Source organism: Canis lupus, chromosome 27, assembly GCF_011100685.1.
Source record: "Canis lupus familiaris isolate Mischka breed German Shepherd chromosome 27, alternate assembly UU_Cfam_GSD_1.0, whole genome shotgun sequence".
NCBI lineage: Eukaryota > Metazoa > Chordata > Mammalia > Carnivora > Canidae > Canis > Canis lupus.
Genome location: NC_049248.1, coordinates 39,643,162 through 39,665,907, shown reverse-complemented (window position 1 = coordinate 39,665,907; position 22,746 = coordinate 39,643,162). Strand labels below are relative to the sequence as shown.

The 22,746-nt window shown below is 60.8% G+C and overlaps 1 protein-coding gene and 2 long non-coding RNA genes across 10 annotated transcripts in view; 1 reads left to right on the top strand and 2 right to left on the bottom strand.

Annotated features, from left to right (window-relative positions):
* The first annotated feature begins 1,594 nt into the window (after positions 1-1,594).
* The window catches only part of HDAC7 (histone deacetylase 7), a 37,737-nt gene continuing 16,585 nt past the window's right edge, over positions 1,595-22,746 (top strand). For 2 of the 6 annotated variants that reach the window (XM_038577458.1, XM_038577457.1), the window contains exons 1-5: positions 1,595-1,690; positions 18,303-18,353; positions 21,737-21,921; positions 22,059-22,149; positions 22,448-22,559. In XM_038577458.1, coding sequence (XP_038433386.1) covers positions 1,672-1,690; positions 18,303-18,353; positions 21,737-21,921; positions 22,059-22,149; positions 22,448-22,559 — 458 coding nt within the window. In that variant the 5' untranslated portion in view covers positions 1,595-1,671. Of the gene's footprint in view, positions 1,691-10,512; positions 10,657-11,482; positions 11,746-12,067; positions 12,179-16,955; positions 17,064-18,302; positions 18,354-21,736; positions 21,922-22,058; positions 22,150-22,447; positions 22,560-22,746 lie in introns of those variants that run through there. The other 4 variants (XM_038577460.1, XM_038577461.1, XM_038577459.1 and 1 more) reach the window with 4 other exon arrangements.
* LOC111092909 lies at positions 5,095-9,290 on the bottom strand. Its single transcript, XR_005380100.1, has 3 exons — positions 9,225-9,290; positions 8,943-9,069; positions 5,095-5,396 (listed from the first exon to the last, which is right to left on the bottom strand). It is a non-coding gene; the product is annotated as an uncharacterized LOC111092909 (long non-coding RNA).
* Positions 9,477-13,534, bottom strand: LOC119863949. Of its 3 annotated transcripts, XR_005380098.1 has the most exons (5): positions 13,390-13,527; positions 12,979-13,251; positions 11,641-12,163; positions 11,064-11,179; positions 9,477-10,635 (listed from the first exon to the last, which is right to left on the bottom strand). It is a non-coding gene; the product is annotated as an uncharacterized LOC119863949 (long non-coding RNA). The 3 variants fall into 3 exon arrangements; XR_005380099.1 differs by having other exon boundaries at positions 12,946-13,534; XR_005380097.1 differs by having other exon boundaries at positions 12,979-13,530.

Sequence of the window (22,746 nt, the reverse complement as noted above, 5' to 3'; positions counted from 1 at the left end):
GTAAGTTAGCAAGAGTGGAGGGGCTGGGTGGGCCTGCTGCGTGAGCCCTGGGACAAGGGAAGGAACGAAGTGGAAGGGCTGCTGCTCAAAATCCCAGGCCCCAACAAGTGGTGCGGAACGAGGGTCTGTGGCCAGAAGCTGGGCCTTGCCATGGCCAAGCCAAGCCCTCCTAGGCCGCTGCGGACTCTTGCCTCCCAGGTGGCATGGCTCTGCCTCTGGCTCTACCTCAGTTTCTCCTTCTAGAATGGTGAGACTCTTGGGGTCCCTAGGACAGAGGGAGGCAGGCTGGGTAGGAAGTCGGAGGGAAGCTGCATCCAGCCTTCCGGAGGCGACGCCTCCCAGGGCAGAAGAGCCTAGGGCTTGGGGCTGTGGCCCTCCCCCTTCCCGGAGCCAGCCCCTCCATCTCCCACCCAGCAGCTTGCCAGAGGCCACGGGGCCGACAGGCCAGGCCGGGAAGCACAGTGGTGAGGTCCTCGGCCCCTGACCCCCGCGTCTGACCTTCTGGCCCCCTAAAGAGGGAGGGGGGCCGAGAGCACTGCTGCGCGAGGCCGGCCCGGAGCCGAGTTTATTAGCTGAGGGAGGGCTGGAGGCGGCTGCATTCCGACTCACAGACTGGAACATTTCTGTGATCCGCTGTAATGCACTGGGAGACACTGGGCACATTGCTGAAGTTTGACTCATAGGGACCGGGAGGGGGAAAGCAGGGGGGAGGGTTGTGGGGGGAGAGAGGAATGGGGAGGAAGAGAGGAAGAGGAGAGAGGAGGGAAGGAAATCCCTTGAGAAATTTCTTTAAAAAAAGCAAACTTTCAAAATCGGCACCACCCCCACCCCCTTTTTCTTTTAATAGGAACAGGCTGGACCCTTCTGTTCCCCCTCAGCAGGCGTGGGGCGGGGGGGGGGTGTGTGGGGTGGGGGGGTGGGCAGTGATTCAAATCAGATCCTGGAACTTTCCTCAGGCAAGTCGCGTCGGGGAGGGGGGTGCGGGGGCCGGGGGTGTCGGTGCGGGAGTCCTCGCCCGGGGCGCGGCGGGTCGGGGTGCGGGGGCCCCCACGAGCGTGCCGGGGGCCCGTGTGCAGCTGCGCCGCCGGGCCGTGCGTGCACGCAGTCGGAAGCTGTCGGTGCGGCCGACTGCGCCCCCGTGCAAGGGGGCTGTGCGCTCGCGGACGCCGCGTGTGCAGGGCTGCGTGCGCCCAGGTAGCGGGGTTTCCGGGAATTGCGCGCGGGTCTGCGCGCCGCGCCTCGGGCTGGGCGGCCTCGGGCTGGGCGGCCTCGGACTGGGCGGCCTCGGGCGGGGCGGCCTCGGGCTGGGCGGCCGCGTCCCGCGATCCGGGCTCGGCGCTGCGTCCCGGGCCGCGCGGGGAGTGTCGGCGGCCGCCCGCGCGCCTCGCCGGCCGGGGTGTGCTGTGCGGCGGTGCGTCCCCGGCCGCGAGCGCCGGCCCCCTCCCTCCCCTCCCCCTTGGCCCGCTCGCAGGCTCAGATAAAGCATTTCCTTCCATTGTCATCCTACCCTGCCGGCCGGGCTGCCAGGGCCCTCCCCCTCCCGGCCCCCTCCCTTCCTCTCGCCGTCTCTCAGTCGCTCTGCAGCCGCCGGCGGCCGGGGGGGATGTGAGGCCGGCGCCCCAGCCCCCCGCCCCGCCATGAGCCCCCCGCTCTGAGGGCCCCGGCCCCTGGATGCACAGCCCCGGCGCGGGTGAGTACCGGGCGGCCGCCCCCCGCCGCGCCCGCCCCGCCCCGCCCTGCGCGCGGCACCCGGCGGGCTCCGCTCGGCTCCGCTCGGCTCCGGCTCCGGCTCCGCTGCGGCTCCGCTCGGCTCCGCGGGCCCGCAGCGCCCCCCCCCCGCGCCCCCGGCCGCGCCCGCCCCGCCCCGGCTCCGCGGGGCTCGGTGCAGGCCCCCGGCCGGGGCTGGTTCCGGGGCCGCAGGGCTCGGGCCTCCCGCGGGGCGCCCACATCCGCCCGCCCCGGGGCAGCGCCAGGCCCGAGGGCGGGAGCCGGAGGCCCCGGGCCGCGGGCGCGCAGGCCGGGCGCCCCGTCACCCCCGCGGCCGGGGAGCAGCGCGCGGCGGCCCCGGGCAGGGAGGGACGGCGCCGCGGCCCCGGGAGGGGGCGGTGCTCGGGGCGGAAGGTTTGGGAGCGCGAGGGCAAAGGGCAGGACCCAGGGAGTCGGGGCGCGCTCGGGGCGCTGGACATCAGCGCCCCCATCCCGCGGGTCCCGGGAGGGCCGAGCGCCCACCCCTCCCCGGGGGGGTGGGGGGGTCGGGACCGCTCTCCCGGAGGCCCCGGAGGTTTGCCGAGTTCCGCCCCCACCCTGGCTCACCCCTGGGGCGAAGAGACACCTGTGCCCAAGCGACTGCTGAGGTGCGGGCAGCGGCGCGGGAGGGGGACGGGATGCGCGCCCCCAGGCCTGGGGTCTGGCGGCACCGGGGAGGGGGGGTGTGAGCAGGGGGCGAGTGTGGCAGCGCGGCTGGGCTCTGCCGCCCCGAGTTCTAGGCCTGTGGTAGGAGGGAGCCCTCTGAGCTTGCGGGGGGGGGGTCCCCCGAGCCCCCCAACCCCCCAGCCCCACGTCCTCCTCTCTGCCCGGTGGGATGTGACCTCGCCAGCCACGGCCGCTCCTCCCCACCCCCGAGTCCTGGCCGTTCCCTCGTCCCTGCTGGCGTCCTGCGCACACAGGCCTCCTGCTGCAGCTGGACACTGGCTGCCTTGCCGCTGCCCATCCCTCCCCACACCCAGATTCAACATCTGCTTGAGGCCCAGCCCTGCCTGCCAGCTTTTAGGTGGAGAATGAGGCATTGGCCCTCAGCGGCCCTGCTGGGGACTCAGGGTCTGGACTCATCAGCCCGATCGGGACTTGCAGCAGGACCCATGGGGACCTTCCTCAAGACCACTGCCCAGCCCCTGGGCTGAAAGAAAGGAGACTGTGGCTCAGTTCCCTACCCCCTAATGGGGTGCTTTGGCAGCCCACATCTCCCCAACAAGGACCCCATAGGCCGGGTCCCTAAAGTGGCTTGGCTGCCCGCACACTTCTCTCCCCACTCCTCATGCCAGCCCTCTTGTACTGCGCCGGCTCCGTCTCTGGCTTCTGCAAGCCACCCTTAGCTCCTCGTTGCTTGTCAGCTCACCCCCCTCACTCTCTGTGTGCCCTCTGCGCACCTCAGTTTATAAGTAATTTTCTTCTTCTCTGTAGTCCCTTTAGAGGGAAACTAAGGCACAAAGCAATCCCGCTGTGTTGTGCCCAGCGAACCTAGACTGGAACCAGGTCTGGACCGGTTGCGACTCCTTCCCTGCCGTTCGTCCCCTGATGTTCCTCATGCTGGGTAGGAACAGGCTCAGAGCTGCCTCTTGGTGTTACTTCTAGAACAGCCCCGGGGCAGTGTTCTCCTGAGGCCTCTGTGTTCTCAGGCTCAGCCCCTGGGCAGGTGTCTCTCTGGCCACTTGGTCTTAAGCTGGGATCCTGAAGCTGGCAAGTTTGCGTTCGGGTCTTGCATCGATCATCCCCAGAATCTAGACTGGTCGCTCTGCTTTGACACTGAAGCTCAGTTTCCCCATCCATAAAATGGGGACAACATTTCAGGTGCGCTTCCCAGAGGAAGAGAGGTTGGCTCGAAAGAAATGGACCGGCGTCCAGTGTGGGGGGCCTTTGGGCTGCCTCCAGCTTCCTTCAGGGATGATGGACGGACCCCAGCTTTCATCCTTGGAATGGGAGTTGGAACCCTTTCTTTCTCCGTCCTCTCCTCCGTCCTCATTTACAACCCTTGGGAGTGATGAACTCCTGTGTGATGGGGTGGGGAGTGGGGCCCCTCCTGTAGTTGTAGGCCTGCTTGCCCAGCCCAAGGCCCTGGAAGGCAGAAGCTGGTGCAGCCCCAACCTCCTCTTTCTCTTTCTCCTGGCCTTTCATTAACAGCTGGGAATCTTGAAGTTGGCGGGGGCCTGAGAGAAGATGAGCTAATGCAAGGCCCAGGGTCACCCAGCCCGGGAATGTAGGCCGAGTGGGCCTGGAACCAGACCCTCTAACTCTGTTGGTGCCCATTCCCCTGGCCTTCCCCTTCCCTGGCCTGGCTCAGGTCCTGCCCATGCCCACCTGTCACACCTTGGCCGTGGCCAGACGTAAGACTGGGGCGTGCAGTGACGTGAGGTATTGCTAGAAGCAGGGCCAGAGTAAGGCCTGGGAGCTTGGGTTGGGGGTGGGGGGGCATCTGTCCAGGACTGTGCATTTGTGTATGTTGGATTTGTTCACTAGATGGGGCACTTCCTCTGGGGCAGGAAGCTTTGATTTCCTGTGGTGGGGGCGTTGGTAGGATTAGGAGTGGGGGGCTCAGCTCTGGGCCATCCCTGATGTTGTTGAGAACCGTAGAGGGGCACTTTCTGTCTAAGGCTGCTTCCCCCAGCCCAGGGGAGGCAGGAAGGAGAGCAATGGTGAGGAGGCCCAAGCTGAGGCCAGAGGAGGAGGCCATGAGGGCCGTGAGATGGTGTGTGTGTGTGTGTGTGTGTGTGTGTGTGTGTGTTGGGGGGGGGTAGCGGTGGGCAACACAGCAGGAAGCCTGGTCAGCAGGTGACCCTGCCGGCTATTGTGTTTCCCTGTGATATTTCCCCCCTGTTTCTGTGGTAACCTTCCCCGGGGACCCGGGCCTTTGGGCTGCAGGAAGGTGCCCCCAGACAGCCCTTTCCTTAGAAGCCTGAGTATTAGGAGGAGTCCCTAGATCGAGCCACCTCCCTAGCCCTTCTGGCTCCCGAGGACCAGGGCCTGGGAATCTGGGCGAGTGGTTTGAGTGAGCACCAATGGGGGTGCCTGGGCGTAGGCCCCTTTGCATCTCCTGGGTTGGGGGGAGCGGAAGAAGAGGAGGGGCTGCTGGATTTTGGGGAGGACTCTGTACCTCCCCTCATTCCATCTCTCCGCTGTGCTCCTCCAGCAGCCCTCCTTCTACCAGGGGGAGGCAGACAGCCTGCTGCCTGGGGCAAGGGGTAGGAGTGGGGGTGGCAGAGGCGGGAGGGATGTTTTCATCAGCAGAGCATAGCTCCTTTGGTCCTGGACCAGTTCCCAGAGGCAAAATAAATTCAGGAGAGCGTCTGTTTAGTGTGGGTCAGCATGTGCTGGGTGTGTGCGCGCACCGGGTTTGTGGTGGGGGGTCTGTCTGTGTGCCCCCGGGCAGTTCCAGGTGATCCGTGTGGTGGCTCCGTACTGGGTGTTTGGGGAGTGGGCACACGTGTAGTGCAGATGTATGCCAGCCGTGTGGTTGTGCACCTTTGCAGTTTATTGCTCTGTGTGGGATACGTGGACCTGTTTTGGGGGAATGTCTACCTGGGTAAGCGTGGCTTTTTAATAGAAGTCCAGCTGTTTGCTGAAAAGCACGATCTCATCCGCGGTCCTCAAGCGCCAGTTCTTGAACCATTTGCTTCAGTCACCTGGGAGTGTGTGAAAAACAAAGAGCCTTAGGCCCCATTCCAGACCAACCTAGAATCTGCAGGGTTGGGGCCTAGGAATCTGGATTATAGCACGTGCTTCGGGTGATTCTGGCGCAGAGCTGCGTTTGAGGACCCAACGGGGGACCGTCCTTGTCGTTTTTTTTTTCTTTCTGAGAAGACTGAGACCCATAAGGCTTTGTGGTTTGTCCAAGGACACGGGGCCATAAAGAGGAAGATCTGGGACGAAACTCAAGTCTTCCAAGACCGGTCCAGGACTTACCCACGCATCCGCTCTGGGTGCACACGTGCACAGGTCCACACTCGGCATGATGCAGTGGGCCAGATGGGGATGGTTGGTTACTGACTGGGCCTTGACCTTTCCTCGGGGGGTGCCAGCCTTCCTGACCTTGCTCTTCCTGTTACATCCTGCTTTCTCCTCCCTGAGGAAATCCTGGAACTGTCGAGCATCTACTGCAAAGGTGCTGTTGGCAGCCAGGCGGCCCCATCTACCGAGCCCATCATTCAGCTATTTTTTTATCCAGTGGAGGCTTCCTGGCCCTGCTGGGTGCCAGGTACCGGGCACAGATATGCACTGAACACAAAGGCAGAACGTCTGACCTCAGGGAACTTCCACTTGAGGCCAGGAAAGAAATGAGTGTATGTATCTAGTTATACATTGTGATAAGCCCTAAAGAGGAAATGAACTGGGTGCAGCAATAGAGGATAGCAAGGTGGGACACCCTGAGGTAGGGTGGCCAGGAGAGGCCTGCTTGAGAGGGTGACACTGATGCCTTCTGTCACCTGTCCAGACCAAAAGCGAGCCCTCAGAGCCTCTGAGTGTGCCTGGGAGCTGCCTGGATCCAGGTAGGGGAACTGGGTGGAGCACTGGCCGAGGACAAGGCCTGTTTCCTGCCCTGGCAGGCAGCAGGGTCTCTGCTCCCCAAGTAGCCCCCAGAGTTTGGCCGAGGGGGAGAAGAGGAGGGGCAGCTGGACAGGGCTGAAATCCAGGCTGCTCCATTGCTCCGAGTAGCAGGGGCCTTTTCCTTCCAGCCTGGGTGAGTCCAGGGCCTTCCGCAGGCACCAGACACATGTTAGGGAGTGGGGAAAGGCCGGGCCTCACCCCAGGAGCTCTCAAGCACCACCCCATTCCTGACGCTCCAGCCTCACCTTCCTCCCACCTCATCCCCTTCCTCCCCATCTCCCCACCTGGGAACTCCCGTGCCAAGTCCCTCCTCTCTGGGTCTAGCCTGGCTGCCTCGGTAGCCACTGAGATTTATTTGCCTGGCTCTGGAATCACTGTGGAGAGGGTTGAGACTTAGAGAGGACCTGGCCCTGGAAGAGACAACAGACCAGAGAGATCCAGGGCAGGAGCCAGAGAAGACACAGCAGAGGAGAGGGCCGTGGCTGGCCGGATCAGGGGTCCGGACAGGAGAGAAGGCGTGAAGGAGTCCCTTGACCGGGTGTCCCCAGAGCCTCTCCTGGGCCCTTGGAATCTGCTCCCCAAAGTGGGTGAGACTCTCTCAGCCCAGGGCACAGACATCAGCTAGCTCCCCTGAAGTCCTACCCCTTCCCCCTCTCACAGGCTAACATGGGGGCAAGAAGCCCTCAGACCCTCTCATCTGCAACCTCTTCCTGCCACAAAGGGAGAGGGTTTTACCTGGGGGGCTGAGAGCTGAGGCTGCAGGGAGCTGGAAGCTGTTCCTTAGAGACCTGAGCCCTTAGAGACCTGAGCAGCAGAGGAGCCCCCAGGTAAGAGGAGAGCCCTCTGCCCAACCCCTTCCCACCCCACTGCCTCAGCTGGCACTCTACCCTGGGCCTCCTTTAGACTGCTCAGTGCCCAAGCCCCCTGGCCTCGCTGCCTCCCAGGCCTTCACTCCCAAGCTTAACCTCCAGAACCTCCACAGCAGGATGGGGAGGGGACTTTTAGTAAGGAGGGCACAGGGCTAAACTCACCATCCCCACCATGCTCCTCCCCACTTCCTTTTTTCCCCCATGTTGCCTGCAGGGATTGGAAACCCTGGTAGCCCGAGCCCTCGGGCCTTCAGGGAGAGCCTCTGCCCTGGGAAGCACGAGGGGTCCCCCATTCCTGCTCGGGAGTGCAGCTCAGCTCCTGCACAGCCCATTCCCAGGAGCCCACCTGGGGCTTCTGCCCTCACTCCCAGGAAGTCTCATTCCTGCCTCCCCCAGCTCCCAGGAAGGCTGGGAAAGGCGGGGCGGCTGGGAGAGCCACAGGTTCGGAAAGAGTCCGGGGTGGGGGAATTCGGCAACTGGGCTGTAACCGTCTTGTTTTGCTTGCCCCACAAACCTGCCCGGGCATCCGCTGCACCCGCCGGGGCGTTCAGGTTAGAGAACTGCTCTCAGAATGACGGGCTGGTGGCACCCGGTTGGGGCAGGGGGTGGGGGTGGGGTGAAGGGGGGAGCCCCAGGCCAGGGGGAGCTGGAGGGTTAAAAATAGCAGCAGCCCGGTTTCGGTTAGCAAATGTGGAGGCGGGGAGCTGGAGGCGGGGCGGGAGGCAGGCAATGTTTGCCCGCAGCAGCAGGGCTGTGTTTCCCCTGGGTCCCAGGAGTGAGTCACGGTGGAGACGCCCGAGGAGGTGCTGGCACAGCACCCCCACCCCCACCCCCACCGGGGCGAGGGGCTGAGCGCAGGCCTCATCTCCCTGGTTCTAGAGGACCTGCGTCTCCCTTCCCGGCCTGCAGAACCATCTTCAGAGATGGGCCAGGCGGATTGTAGGATCTAGGGGAAGACATGAACCCCTCCTGAGACCAAAGACGCGGCTTGGTTCCCAATGGGCTTGGTTCCCAATGGCCGGGGACCCTTGTGCCAAGCTGCACAGGGCCCTGAGTCTTCAAGTGGGAGTTTCCTCCGATGCGATGCGTATGCAAACGCATGGTAGGCTCCGAGGCCCCCTACAGATGTGAATTACTGCCCTTGGATCCTTCTGTGCCCGTTGCAAGGCCTGGCACCGGAGCCTTCCAGTAAGGACACAGAGGGAGGAATGGGATGCCCCTTCTAGCTTCTGCTAGTCCCTCGTTCTCCTGCAGACAACCTTGGGCACGTGGCTGGCTGTGTTTGCCTCAGTTTCTCCATCTCTGTATGGTGAAGATAATAATAGTTTCAACCTCATGGAGTTGCTGTCAAGATTAAAGTACATAATGTCGGAGTCATGCCCGGTATGAAGCCAGTGCACACAGAGTATTCATCATTATTGATGTTATTGTTCATATTTTTTGAAGGTCAGGGATAGGGAATGTTAAAGACACGAAGAACAGAAACTGGGCCCAGCCCCAGTTCACAGAAGAAAACCAGGCCAAAATCACTGTTCCAGATTCCTCCACCCATGAGGGCCTGGAATAGTGGGAGTCCGTAGCCAGAAGTCACAGGGTGGACCCCTTCTCTCTTTCACTGCACCGCCCCCCCCCCCCCCCCCCCCCGCCCCGGCTCCTCCAGCGAGGCAGGATGCAGGAGGACCCAAGGGCCTCCGGGCCAGCTGGCACTGGGGAGGGTCTGGGATGGGACCGCCCTGATGGCCCTATGTCGAATACCTTGCCAGCATCTGCTGGAGTGACCTTTATTTTCGCCCCTCCCTGGCAGCTCTTAAGAGGAGCATGAAGCAGAGGAGGGATGGGAAGTTCAGTGATGTCAGCAGTGAGTATTCCCAGCACTGTGGCCCTGGAAGAGGCAGGAGGCATTTCTTTCAGGAAATGATCATTATTCAGCCTACAGGCATTCATTAAGTAAGACCTGACATGGTGCCCGGCCCTGAGCTAGCCCCTCTGTGTGGTTCAGGAGAGGCAGGGGACACTAGATTGTAAATAATACAGAACCTCAAACGCAGGGAGGGCCGGAGCATATAATGCATGGAGTCCAGGAAAGCCTGTTGTCCTAGCTCCCATGGGAACCAGAAGTTGAGCCTTGACTTCACTACCCATTGTGACATCTTTATCTGTGTGTGTGTGTGTGTGTGTGTGTATACATATATATTCAGTTTTCCTTTTAAGATTTTATTTATTTATTCATGAGAGACACACAGAGAGAGACAGCGACATAGGCAGAGGGAGAAGCGGGCTCACAGGAAGCCTGTTGTGGAACTTGATCCTGGACCCCGGGATAACGCCCTGAGCTGAAGGCAGACACTCAACCGCTGAGCCACCCAGGCGTCCCTATATTTTGTTTATTATTATTATTATTATTATTATAGATGTAGGTCTTGTGCATTGTAGATGATTGGACTACACAGACAAGCGAAAATTTAAAAACTGAGAAACATTCCAGCCCCAGCGGTCAGAGACCACTGCCACAATACCTCTTCACACCTCCCTGTTCCCTGGCCTGCCCTTATATGTCATATTTCCTACAAAAATGCGATGACACTGCACATGCTGCCTTTTCAGTGATCTCCACCTCCCACGATCGTACATTTTCATCTCATCCAATTCCCAGTTGGCCAGAAATTGTCCTTCCCAGCTGGTTTGTCCAGATCAGTACCCAGGACCACGCATCTGTTTACTGAGTTCCCTGAAGGCTGTATAAGCACCCTGGCTGGATTTTGTGGTCTGGAAAAACTCTGGCCCACCGAGTCCCAAGGGCAGCCGCAGAACCCTGGCTGCAGAAGGGAATCGTGTCGCCGGGGAAATCGCCCTGATAGTAGACCTCTGCCATCTTCCAAAAAGGAATAGGCCAAACAAGGGGGATACCCAGGCGCAACTGGGATGGGGATCTCTGGGCACTTACTGTCATTAATATTAATGTGGCATCCTGTGAGTGCCAGCATTCATAGCTTATTGCTATTCAGGGACTCCTCTATCTGCGACGCCCCCAGGCCCTGGAGCAGGCCCCGGCCTCTGTGATGGCCTCTGCCTTCCCCTGCCCCAGGTCCAAGGGCACTGATGGCCTTTGGCTGTGTTCCCAGTCCCCAGGAGTCCGTCCTAAAGGAGGGTGCTCTGTTCTGCACCGGTGGGGGCCTCCATCTCTCCACCTGCTCCGGGCCTGCCTGTGTGTCTGAGGCCTGGAAGGAGGGGGGAGGTGGAGAGAGAGAGAGAGGGAGGGAGAGCAAGCTTCTTCTCCCGAGGGAATTCACTCCCAAGTAGCCGCTCCACGGGTGACTTGCTCTGGTTATGCAACCTGCGTTTTCTACAGTGCTTGACAGCTTCCAGAGTGCTTTCACGCAGCGTTTGATCCTCCATGGCAGCCCTGGGAGGTTGGCTTGTTCGGTTCCGTCCTGCTGGAGGCCGCTTGCTTACAGGAAACAATAAAACGGTAACATGTACATTTAACAAAACAGGGAAAACATAAGATGCAAAAGGAAGTGAAGACGGGTTTGGGAGTGCCTCCTGGAGACAAAAGGCATCTGAAGGGCCCAGGCAGAGATGACTATCTCGGTTTTTATTTTTGTTGCAGGCGCTGTTTTCTGGGTGGAAGAGTAGCACACTGTGGGAGTCCCGCCGGGGCCTTCGGATGCCCCGATCCGCTGTGGCCCCTGGCCCCCCGCTGGCCTCACTCCCCACCTGGGGAGGTGGGTGCACTTGTGCACCCGCAGCCCCAGGATTAGGAGCTTAGGTTCTGGAGCCCCAGAAGCCCACCCACAGAGCTGTGCAGCCTCTGCAATTTCCTTAAAAATGCTGCACCTCAGTTTCCCCTTTGTGAGAGGAGGCTACTAACGGTACCTTCCACTTCCAGACGGGGGTTTTAGTGAGGACCAACCGGGACACAGTGCAGGTCAGGTGTCACCCAGCGGTAACCGGCGCGCAGTGGGCATTCAGGACGTGGCTATGGATCGTTGCTAATCTCATTCATTAGCAATTAGAATAAGATAATAATAAGGATCATTATTAATCTCATGATTTCGGGGCCCCCCGGGCAGCCTCTGGCGCGGACTGAGGGGCCTCCTGGGTGGCACTGGAGGGAGCAGCCAAGGAAGGCCTGACTCCTGGCTCCCGGGAAGGTGGCAGAGGCGGAGCCGGTGGGCGCAGGGGACAAGATGTGGCCCGGCCGAGGAGGGGCCCCCCCAAGCTGAGGGAAGGAACAGGAGAGCTTGGAGGGGAGAAGGAGCGGCCCTGAGAGCAGCCCCGGGGCGGGGACCGTGCTTCCTGTTGGGGCAAGCGCTGGCCCTTGAGAAAGACTGTCTGGGGCTGGCGGCTCAGAGGGAGCAGCTGGTCTAAGCGGGCAGCGGGGCCTGGGGGAGGGCAGGGCCGAGGCCCAGGAGCCTCCCCCCTCTCCCCACCTTGCAGATGGGGCCCCCACCTTGGCTGCTCAGGTCGTCTTGCTTGTGATCGGAGAGATGGTGGTTAGGTATCAGGGCGAACTTCCTATCTCCGGGGTTGGAGCCCCGGGCGCAGGGCAGTGAGGGTAAGTGGGAACCGGGCTCCGAGGGCTCCGAGGGCTCCGAGGGCTCCGAGGGCTCCGAGGGCTCCGAGGGCTCCGAGGGCTCCGAGGGCTCCGGCTCCGGGTCGGGGTCGGGCCGCGCCGCGGGGGCGGGGGCGGGGGCGCGAGCTCAGGGCTTCCCGGTGCTCGCCTGGGCCCGGGGGGGAGGGGGGGGCGCCCGGGGACCGGCCGGCGGGGGACTGGCCAGGGGCCCGGAGCCAGGAAGGGCTCTTTTCCCACCCCCGGGAGCCCGGGCGCCGCTGCCATGGTTACGGCTGCTTCCTGTTTGATTCATCTCGCCCCGCAGGAGGGGAGCCGCCTCCCGCCGGCCGCTGCGTGGGGCTGTTTACAACAGCCGCGTGTGGGATTCCCAGAAAGAGACTCCAAACCGGACATCCTGCGGCTGCAAAATACCCAGGTGTCAGGAGCTAAAAATAGGCGGCCCAGGGCCCAGGGCCCCAGGCCAGGGGAAAGGGGCACGCGCGGCCGGGCGGGGGGGGGGGAGCCGGGGGGGGGGCGGCGGTGGCCTCCCCTCCAGGCCCCCCCAGGACCGGCTGGTGGCCTCCCCTCCAGGCCCCCCCAGGGCTCCAGGGCCCAGGCTCCCCCCCAGGACCGGCTGGTGGCCTCCCCTCCAGGCCCCCCCAGGGCTCCAGGGCCCAGGCTCCCCCCCAGGACCGGCTGGTGGCCTCCCCTCCAGGCCCCCCCAGGGCTCCAGGGCCCGGGCTCCCTACCCCAGGACCGGCTGGTGGCCTCCCCTCCAGGCCCCCCCAGGGCTCCAGGGCCTGGGCTCCCCACCCCCAGGGCTGGCTGGTGGCCTCCCATCCAGCACCCCCCCACCCCGGGCTCCAGGGCTCCAGGGCCCGGGCTCCCCTTGGAGGAACTGACTAGGGTCTTCCTTCCAGGCCCACCCCACCCAGGGCTCCAGGGCTCCAGGGCCCCAGGCTCCCCCACCCCAGGGGACTGACCAGGGCCTCCCATCCAGGCACCCCCCTCAGGGTTCCAGGGCTCCAGGGCCCAGGCTCTTCCCCAAGAAGTGACCTGTGGCCTCCCCCCGCAGCTACCTCCCCAGGGCTCCAGGGCCCAGGGTCCCCCCCGCCCCAGTGCTGGCTGGTGGCCTCCCATCCAGCCCCCCCCCCCCCAGGGCTCCAGGGCTCCAAGGCCCGGGCTACCCCCAGAGGAACTGACCCAGGCCTCCGTCTGGGCGGGTGGCCCACCCACCTGTGAGCCAAGCCTGTGCCCCAGGGGTAGCTGGGCCCTCGGTCTACAGCAGCCAGGCCAGCTCCGGGATGCCAATGAGAGTCTCAGGAGCTTCTAGAGAGAGGGTGCAGCAGGCAGTGGAGAGCCCGGGAAAGTGAAGCGGGTGCTCTTCCAGGACCCCGACCTGTCACCGGCCCCTTGTTCCCACATGCAGTCCGAAATCATTGCTTGGAATCTTCCAAGTCAGCAGTTGCTCCACATAAGTGACTCTTCAGGGTTGGCCGCATGAGGACCCTGAGATGAAAACAGGCAGCTTTTGCTCTCGAACCTCCAGCAGGCCAGGCCCGGGGTCAGCTGCCCGTACTGGTCTCTGTGGGGCCGGGTGGCTTTTCCATCTTTCCCTGTGCCCCGGGCCTTGTGCTTGCTCCCCACCTGTTGGCCTGTGAAGTGCCCGGGAGGGACAGTGGGGGGCAGTGGTCGAGAATATGGATTCTGGAGCCCGGGGCCTGGCCCAAGCCCCAGCTGAGCCACTTCCACCTTTTGTGACTTCAGACAGGTTACTTAGTACTACTGGGCCTCAGTCTACTGATCTCTATATTAGGGATTTATTTATTTATTTATTTTTTTTTTTTTCTATATTAGGGATTTAAAGAAAAAATCTCCTAACTACCTCCTGTCCCAAGGGTTAGATGATTTAGCAAATGTAAGGCACTCAGAACACCTGACCCACAGGAGTGTTTACAAAAGTTCAGATGGAAGAGAGAGGGAGGGGAGTGCCCTCAGGAGAGGAGAGGCCAGGCCTAAGAGATGGGGCAAGGAATGCCTCGGGCAGAAGATGGACTGAAGAGGAGAGGGTGGGGTGGGGGGGACCAGATGCTGAAATGCTTTTGCCAGAAGGGAGGTCACCGCCAAGTTCTGGGACAAGTGGTATTAATCATGACTCCTGAGGGACCCCCTACCACCTACCTACCGTGTGCTGGGCGCTTCACACAGTGTTGCTAATCTCAGATGACCCCTTCCAAGTGCTTAGTCTTCTTGCCAGCCGGGCAGCCGAGGCTTGACCGGGTTACACTTGAGTCCCTGGCTCTCCCTGCCGGTCACTGGGGGATTCAGAGTTTGAACCCACATCCATCTGACCTCAAAGCCTCTGTGCCGTGGAGCCTTGATTCCATTACTTTGTGTGGCAGGAGTTTCTAGCCAGCTTGCAGCCAGCCCCCTGGGTTCTAGGTAAATCTGAGCAACAAGCAGCTTAATGCCAAGATAATGAGCAATCGAATTAATAATGAGCAAGAGAATTTCTGGAAGGTGAGGGAGAGATAAGAAACCATTATGAAAAAAGGGCTGATTCTAGGGAGGTTCCTGGGAGTTGGATGATTGAGAAAGTTTTTGTTTTAACACTTTTTGAGACTCTGAACCTTTTGCAGTATCTGCAAGTAGTCTATTTTTTTAATTTTTTTAAAAAGATTTTATTTATTTATTCATGATAGACACAGAGAGAGAGAGGCAGATGGAGAAGCAGGCTCCATGCAGGAGCCTGATGCAGGACTCGATCCCGGGTCTCCAGCATCACGCCCTGGGCCAAAGGCAGGCACTAAACTGCTGAGCCACCCAGGGAGCCCCCAATTTTTTAATTTTTAAAAAATTGTGGACTGTATGTGAAACTCCTTGAAAGTGAGAACCGATTTCATTCCTATGTCCGTCTCCTCGGGCCCTGGAGCAGGGACCTCACATGCAAGTACTGGGTGCCTGCCCTCGGGGTGGCCTTCTTGGGTTTCCCAGCCCTGCTCTGGCCTGGCTATACCGCTCACCTGCTGGGCCACTGTGCCCTAGCTCTTGCCTCCTCCTTGAAGTGAGAGTGTTGGCCCGAATAAGCTCTAAAGCCCCCTCATCAGCTCCTTATGTTCTCAGATTCTGTGACGGGAATGCCTTCCTTCGAGAAGAGCCTCTCCTTCATGCTCGGCGCTCACTCTGTGTCAGAAGGGCCTGGCAACCGTGATGTTCTTTCCCGTGTTTATTTATTCTTGGATCTTCCTGAAGCCGTTTCACCCCCAGCTTTCATCTTCTCTGCCAGCCCCCATGCAGAGTCAAGCTTTGTCCTGCTTGTGTCAGGGAAACAGAACCAGAGCCACGATGTGGGGGTGTGGAGGGAGCCAGCCCTGAACCCGGGCCCTGGCCTCCTGCCGCTGCCCGCTTTCCCCTTGCCCGCCAGGGCCCAGGCCTTCCTGCTACTCTGCCTCAGTGAATCAGGAGATCAGAAAGGTGGGGACAGCCTCAAAAAAGGCATCAGAGGCCTCGGCAGGGGGCTTCTGGGTGGCAGTGCTCCCAGGGAAGCCCTCCTCGTGACAGACGGCCTGAAACACCTGGGTGAGCAGGTGAGCGGGCTGGGCTCACCTTTCCAGCCCCCTTGCGTGTGCCTTGGGGTGAAGTGACATCTGTGGGGTAGGGGAGGCCCAGGCCCACAAAGTAAGAGTGGGAGACCAGCTTGCATAGGTGTTCAGGGGGCCCTTCCGGCTGCCCTGGGGGTTTCTGAGAGCGGGGGTGGACCCACTGGGGCAGTATTTCTGGGGCTCTTTGGTTCTGTGCGAGGTCAGGTGTGCCAGTTTGGGAATATAACTCGGTAGGCCCAGGTGCCTCGGTGCCAAGTAAACAGCCTCTTCAGTCCAACTACAGTGGCTTCCAAAGGTAGAAATAGGGGGCAGCCAAGGAATCCAGAAAGGAGAGCTCTCCACCTTGGCTGGGAGCCATGCAGAGAAGGGTCTAGGCCTAGGTAGTGTTTAGTCCCATGAGTCCATTCACTCCTGATTTTGTCTCTCTGGCCCCAGAGTAGTGGTTAACAGCACCCTGAGAGGGGACAATGAGAAGTGTCTCCCAGATAAATCATTGCTAAGCCTGCACCTGCAGGGTGTTCACCCTGTGGGCTTAGTTCACCCATTAGCTGGGGTCCCTGAGATACGTTTCCTTTCTCTGGGACACAGGAGGTTTTATTTTTGTTGCTTTGGGCTCTTCGGAACTCAAAGGCCGTCAGCACAGAGCCAGGGAGTTGGGGGAGAAGCAGAACTTTTTCCAGGAATTGCTTTTGGAAGCAGCCCCTGTTGGCAACACGCGCACACACATGCGTGCGTGCTCCCAGCTTTTCTGAACACAGTTTCTATCATAGATCATCATCATAAAACAGCCCTTTGGGCTCAGTAATAAACACTCCAGAGTTCAGGGCCATTAGTTTTTCTCCTATCCAGAGAGTGCATGGTGTCCTGAATCCACGGTTACCAGGGGAGCAGGGCTTGGCTCTGCTCCCCAGCGTGGTTGCTGCTGACCAGCCTCAGGCAGGGACCGAGGGCATATAGGACAGAACTCCCAATGGGGGGGGTGGCTGGAGGCGCCAACTCTGGGCCCGACACAGCCCATGGGAGCATAGTTCAGACACCTCTCCTGGGGGACCAGGTCCTGCCGAAGAAAGAGGAGGTCCCACGAGAGTGGGGGTTCCCACGTCCCCGGGGAGACGATGCTGCCTCCCCCAACCAGTGTTCCTTGGGGCTCACAAACCTTGAGAAATCTTCATGCCACGTCCTAGGCAGGGGACCCAGCTGGGTGTGGGGGGGGGAGGTCCGTGACACCTGAGTCACTCATTCCTAGTAGAGCCTGGCATGTGTGCAGCAAGGTGTTAGGAGCAGACGGGCACGGCTGGCAAGTGACCCCACGGAGAGCATCGTTAGTGGGGCGTTGAGGTGGTGGACACAGTGGGTGCTGTGGGAGGGCGCAGTAGGGAGGTCGGGGTGAGCTTCCGGAGGAAGCCAGGGGGCTGGTGCGCGCAGAGTTTGGATAGGTGGAGCCGTCCTTCCCCACCAAACGTCAGCATCTGGAGCTTGGGCACTGGTGTTTGAGGGCAGCCAGGGGGAGGCTCTCTGTGCCTAGAGCTGCCCCCTCCCCCAGCGGTGCCTGCCTGCAGGGAGTTCTCCTTTCTTCAGCTTCTGGAAGAGGAACTGTGGCTGCCCCTAAACACAGACCCAGAAGAGCAGCACCTGCCACTTGCTATTCAGACAGTATCCCTTCTGCCCCAGCGCTGGCTGGAGGAGGTCTTCTGTGTGTCCACCAAGTGCCACTTCCAGGTGACCTTCCAGCCTCCTGGACTCCTGTCCCCTCGGCCCTGAGCTGGGGCAGCAGAAGGGAAAGGTGTCCGTCTTGGACAGGGGACCTCAGATCTCGTCTCTGTCCTTCCTACTCCAGTGAGCCGCTGGGCAACCTCGTGCCTCCCCCGCTGGCCGGCTTGCGACCTACCATGGGGTTTCATGGGTTCTGAATGGGAAGAGGGGGGCGGGTTCTGGTCTCGGCCTATGAGCTTGGGAGAGGTGACCATTTCCAAAAGGAAAGACTTCTATTTCAGATGATCCCCCCACCCCTCAAAAAAAGGCTGAGAGGTTCGTTCTTTCTTTCTTTCTTTCTTTCTTTCTTTCTTTCTTTCTTTCTCTCTCTCTCTCTCTCTCTCTTTCTTTCTTTCTTTCTTTCTTTCTTCTTTTTTTAAGTTTTTATTTATTTATTCATGAGAGAGACAGAGACACAGGCAGAGGGAGAAGGAGGTTTCCTATGGGGAACCTGATGTGGGACTTGATCCCAGGACCCTGGGATCATGACCTGAGCCAAAGGCAGACGCTCAACCACTGAGCCACCCAGGTGCCCCGAGAGGTTCTTATCTATGGGAGCAAGAGGCTGCAGGACACGGGACAGGGCAGCAGGAGGAAAGGGATTCCTTGGCTGTCTTCCAGACCTGCTACTTCACAGCTCCCACTGTTTCTGGCTTGACCTTCAGGCCATGATCCAGTCCCTCCCCAACTGTGGAAGGCTCCCCATTCCCACCTGCTCCTATCTGCTCCCACCTGGGAAGCCTCTGAGCAGCCCCCGGCTACCCTTCCCTGGGCCTGCCTGCTTCTCCCCATCCTCCTCCTGGTAGCCTCACCAGCCGCACTCTCCCACCTCTGGCCACCCCTCCTCTTGCCCTTTGGGGTATGAGAGCCCGGGCCCTAGAAGGATGGTATCTGAGCACATCTATGAGGGCTGAAGGCACTGTTGGGTGGACTGGGCTGCAGCAAGGCGAGATGCCTGAGTCACTGCGTGAGCTGGATAAAGAAGAGAGGGCTGGCAGGTGCTTTCATAGGGCATGGGAATTTGAGGAAAAGAATGGGGCGCAGTCCTCGCTTTTTGATTAGTTTCTGATGTGGGTGCTGGGTTTGGGGTGCTGAGGCTGGAGTGGGGCCTCTTGCTGGGGCAGGAAGCCCATCTGGCCCGGCCCTCTCACCCCTTCCCCACCCCTTCCCTGCAGCCCCTTCATGCCCTCTCTCTTCTCTCTACAGATGGGACCCAGGTGAGCCCGGGTGCCCACTGCCCCAGGTCCCCTGGCACAGGTAAGAGGCGGGCCTGAGGGAGCCCATGGTGGGGAGTGCCACATGAGGCTGCAGAGGACATGGGAAGGGCAAGGAGCTGAGGGGCGAGAGAAGCAGGGTAGCCAGCTGATGGGTCCGAGGGTTGGGAGGTCGGGGTTCCATGCAGGGGGTGTGGTGAGGAGTGGGGTAAGAGGGGGCACCTCTGGGTCTTGGCTGGTCCCACTGCTGGGGAGCACAACAGGAAAAGGAAAGGCAGGATGCTCTTCTTGTCCTTGCTGGCTGCAGTGAAACAGGAAGGCAAGTAGGAAGCTGAAGTTTACACTCAGACCCCCGCCTCGCATCAGGCTCTGGGCGAGGCGCCTGCTTCTTGTCTGTTGGCTGCAGTCCTCAGCCGGGCCCTGCAAAGTGGGCACCGCAGCCCTCGCAGGTGGAAATGCCCCCTGCTGCCCAGGTGGGAGGGGAAGGACCCCTCCCCCTCGTTCTCTCCGTGCCCCTCGCCTCCTCTGCTGATGGGCTGCGCTGGGACTTCGGCTGCAGCCTGGTTCAGGACGTGCCGGCGGGGCTGGGGCTGGAGTGGCTCACGGCTGCCCCTCTTTAACCCCTGCCGGTGTCCACGGAGGGCCTGCTGGCTGCCTGGCGCCTAACGGTTAGGTATGGCAGGGAGAAGCGAAGGCCTGCACCCTCTTTGCGTCACTCCTGGTTGTCCAAAAGCTTATAGGAAGGTTGGGGAGATAGGACACACCAATAAAAAGGGTAACCGGAGTAGAACCCAGAATGTAACCAGTGCCAAGGGAGGGCACAACAGAAATATTAAATTCACACCTGTTGTCGTCATGTAGTCCTCCTACACGTGTAATAACCAAAAAAAAAAAAAAAGAAAGAAAAAAGAAAAGAAAAGAAATTGGAAAAAGAAACACTGATGAACCTCCTCTCTGTGCCAGGACACCTTCCTGGGCATTTTAGAGGGGGACGGATACAGCGACTGATTCATTGATTCAACCAGTATTTACTCAGTTCTTGTCACGTGCCAGGTACTGTTCTAGGTGCTGGGATAGTGAGAAATGTACAAACCAAGTTCCTGCCCTTGGAGCTGAACTGCGGTACCTGCCCATGCTGGGCTTACAGGGCACCGACCTGCCAGCGGGATTGGAATCCAGAGGCAGGAGGGACGCGGGGCCGTGGGCCGAGTGCAGGGAAGAGGGAAGATTGGTAGGAAGGGTAGGATATAGAAAAGTAGAATCCGAGTGCCCAGGACGGTCCCGCTGGCGGGGGGTGGGGGTGGGGGTGGGGAGTGGGTCATGGAGTAAAAGCTCACAGGTAAGTAAAAGGTATGTGGGCTTGTGACGGGATAGGAGCTGGTGGCAGAGACGAAGGGCTGTCTTCAGATGTAGGAGACAAAGAGAAGCTGGCTTAGCACCAGGGAGGGGAGACCCCCAAATGCTAAATGATCCCAAGCTGTGTTCTCTGGGGTGCCAGCGGGGCTCCTCCCAAATTCTTGGCAGCCTTGTGCTCTGGAGGCCGTGGCGCCCCGTGCTCAGAGGGAGGGATGAGGCCTCTCACTCTGTGTCAGGCTAAAGCAGCTAGCACCGTGTGCTGTGGCCTGCTTTGGGGTCTCTGAAGTCCCTCTTACATCGTCAGGAGAGTTACCCCAGGAAGCCAGGACACCTAAGACCCTTAGGTGGGAGATCTAAGATCCTTCCTGGCAGGAGTGTGTTAAGGGAGTGTGTTATCAGAGGTCTGGATTCAAGTGGAATGAGAATCCGGGTTCCCCGGGTGGATGCACGAACGAGGGGTGGGGACGTGGAAGCCGTGTGTCGCCTGCTGCAGGGCTCATCTGGGGGCACAGCCGTCCCCTCTGGCCTCTTGATATCTGGAGAGTCGTGTGGGTACCTCCCTGCGCGGCTCCTCTCTTGTCTCTATCTCACGATCAGAGAATGTTAGAACGGATGCCCCTTAGCAGCAGCCCACTGCAGACCCCTCTTCCTTTGTCCAGTGAGAACCCCCCATGAGGGGTGGTGACTTCCTGAACGTCCATGGGAAAATGGAGGCAGAGCACTGGCCTTGGCAGGACCAGAACCCATGCTCACTGTGCCTCTCGCCTGGCGGCTTTGGAGAGGTCCCTTCCGCTGAGCCTCAGTTTCCACATTTGGGGTAATGGAGTAGCGATAACCACCTCCCAGGGCCTATGGGGGTTTCAGGGTGAAAGGGCTTTGCAGACGTACCTGCACCTGTGCTTGCATTTAAGGTAACGGGGAGTAACGGTTGAATTGGGCCCGGAGACTGTTCTCTGGCTCCCCGGCTGGTGCTCCATCACGGTGCCTTCTGGCCGCCCTGAGCCTTGGGTGCAGAGGCAGCCTGTGGCTGCCCTGACGGGGGGTGCCTAGCGTTGTTGGATGAGCTGAAGGAGGCCTCTCCGGAAAGGTTTCCCCAGTTGGGTGCTCTGTCCTAGGGCACCTGCTTTCACCCCCACTGCTTCCCCTTCTCCACGATAATGGCCCTGCAGACACTCTACCTCCGAGCATCTCCAGCTGCTCCATCCAGCCTGCCCAGCTGGCTGTGTGGGCATAGAACCCGGTCTGGTGGCTAGTTATAAATAGCTCCTGCCCCCACGGCCTTGGGAAGGTACTCCTGGGTGTGGGTGCAGGACACTCGAGAAGAGGCGGCTGAGCTTGAGGGAACCCGGAGCAGGCCCCCAGGGCACAGGGGCAGTGAGCTGTGCAGGGCTGTGCAGGCTCAGGGTGGTGGGCCAGGGCTGGCTGTAGGTTTAAGGAACTGTCTCTCTTTTTAAAAAGTTTTTATTTATTTATTCATGAGAGACACAGACACAGGCAGAGACAGAAGCAGAGGGAGGAGCAGGCTCCGTGTGGGGAGCCTGATGCGGGGCTGGATGCAGGATCCCGGGATCACACCCTGAGCCCAAGGCAGACCCCCAACTGCTCAGCCACCCGGGTGTCCCAAGGAACTCTCTTCATCCTGTGGCCTAGGATTGAGTATGGGAGGGTGGCCACTGGGAGAGCCCCTGAGGCCCTCTGGGGTTGGAGGCTGAACAAAGGGGACTGCTTGCCGGGGGGATGGCTGTCTTTGAGCGTGGTTCATTAGGGGACGGCCTGGCCATATTCACTCCAGCGGAGAAGGGAAGGAGATGGCGGGGCCTAGAATGTTCCCCCATAGGGCTTGCAGCCCATCACCGTATCCTCCCAGCTCCCGCCCTGGAGAGGCAACACGTTTAGTGGAAAAGCAGTGCTCGGAGTCAGAAGGCGCCGTTCGGGCACTACCTCCGAACATGGTACATGACCACGTGGTTACATGACCTCCTTCCACCTGTAAAAGGGAACCAGACTCCCCTACCTCGTGCGTACAGGTGGCCCAGCGGGCCTCACCGTGCCCTCTCTGTGCACCCGTAGGCCTCCCCAGGCCCCGTGCAGACACGCCAGGCCCTCAGCCCCAGCCCATGGACCTGCGGGTGGGCCAGCGGCCCCCGGTGGAGCCCCCGCCCGAGCCCGCGTTGTTGGCCCTGCAGCATCCCCAGCGCCTGCACCACCACCTGTTCTTCGCAGGCCTGCAGCAGCGCTCAGCGGAGCCCATGAGGGTAAAGTCAGAGCTCCCCGCACACGAGGCGGCCTCGAGCTCAGCCCCCAGCCCCCCGCCCTCCCTCCAGCCTCCCGAGACCCTCAGCTCAGTCTCCAACTCCTTGCCCCTTCCCTGGGCGGCCGGCCCTGCCCACAGCTCCCCATGGACACGCCGGGGCCCCAGCTGCAGGTGGGGCGGCAGGACCAAGAGCTGCGGCAGCTTCTCAATAAAGACAAGAGCAAGCGAAGTAAGGATGGAGGCCTCCCGGGCCTGGTGTCCCCGGCCTGGCCGCGTGGGCGCGCGGGGGCGGGGGTGGGAGCCACGCAGGCCTGGGCCTCCCTGTGCTCGCTGGGCTCTGCTTGTGAATGGGGGGGGGGGGTCTGGAGGCTTCGAGGAAGGGGGTGGGGCCTCAGGCTTGGCTCTTGCCTGGAATTTCAGGGGTGGATGGGCAATGGGCAGACAGTGTGCCAGGGAGGCCGCCGTCCGCCCACCCCCAGCCCACTCAGGATTTTCTCCTCCGCCCTCCCGCCCGCCTCCCCCCATAGGTGCCGTAGCCAGCAGCGTGGTCAAGCAGAAGCTGGCAGAGGTGATTCTTAAGAAACAGCAGGCAGCCCTAGAGAGAACAGTCCATCCCAGTAGCCCCAGCATTCCCTACAGGTAACACTCTGCTGTCTTGTGTCCCTGCCATGCCCCCTCCTCCCGAAGTGTCAACCAGTGAGCCCTCATACTTGCTCCCTCTGCCTCCCAGCTGCCCGTCACCAGACCCTTACCCCTCACCTCTAACTGTAATGCTGCCCCAGGCCCTCTCCTCCCACCTGACACCTGCCTCCTTTTCTCCTGTGAC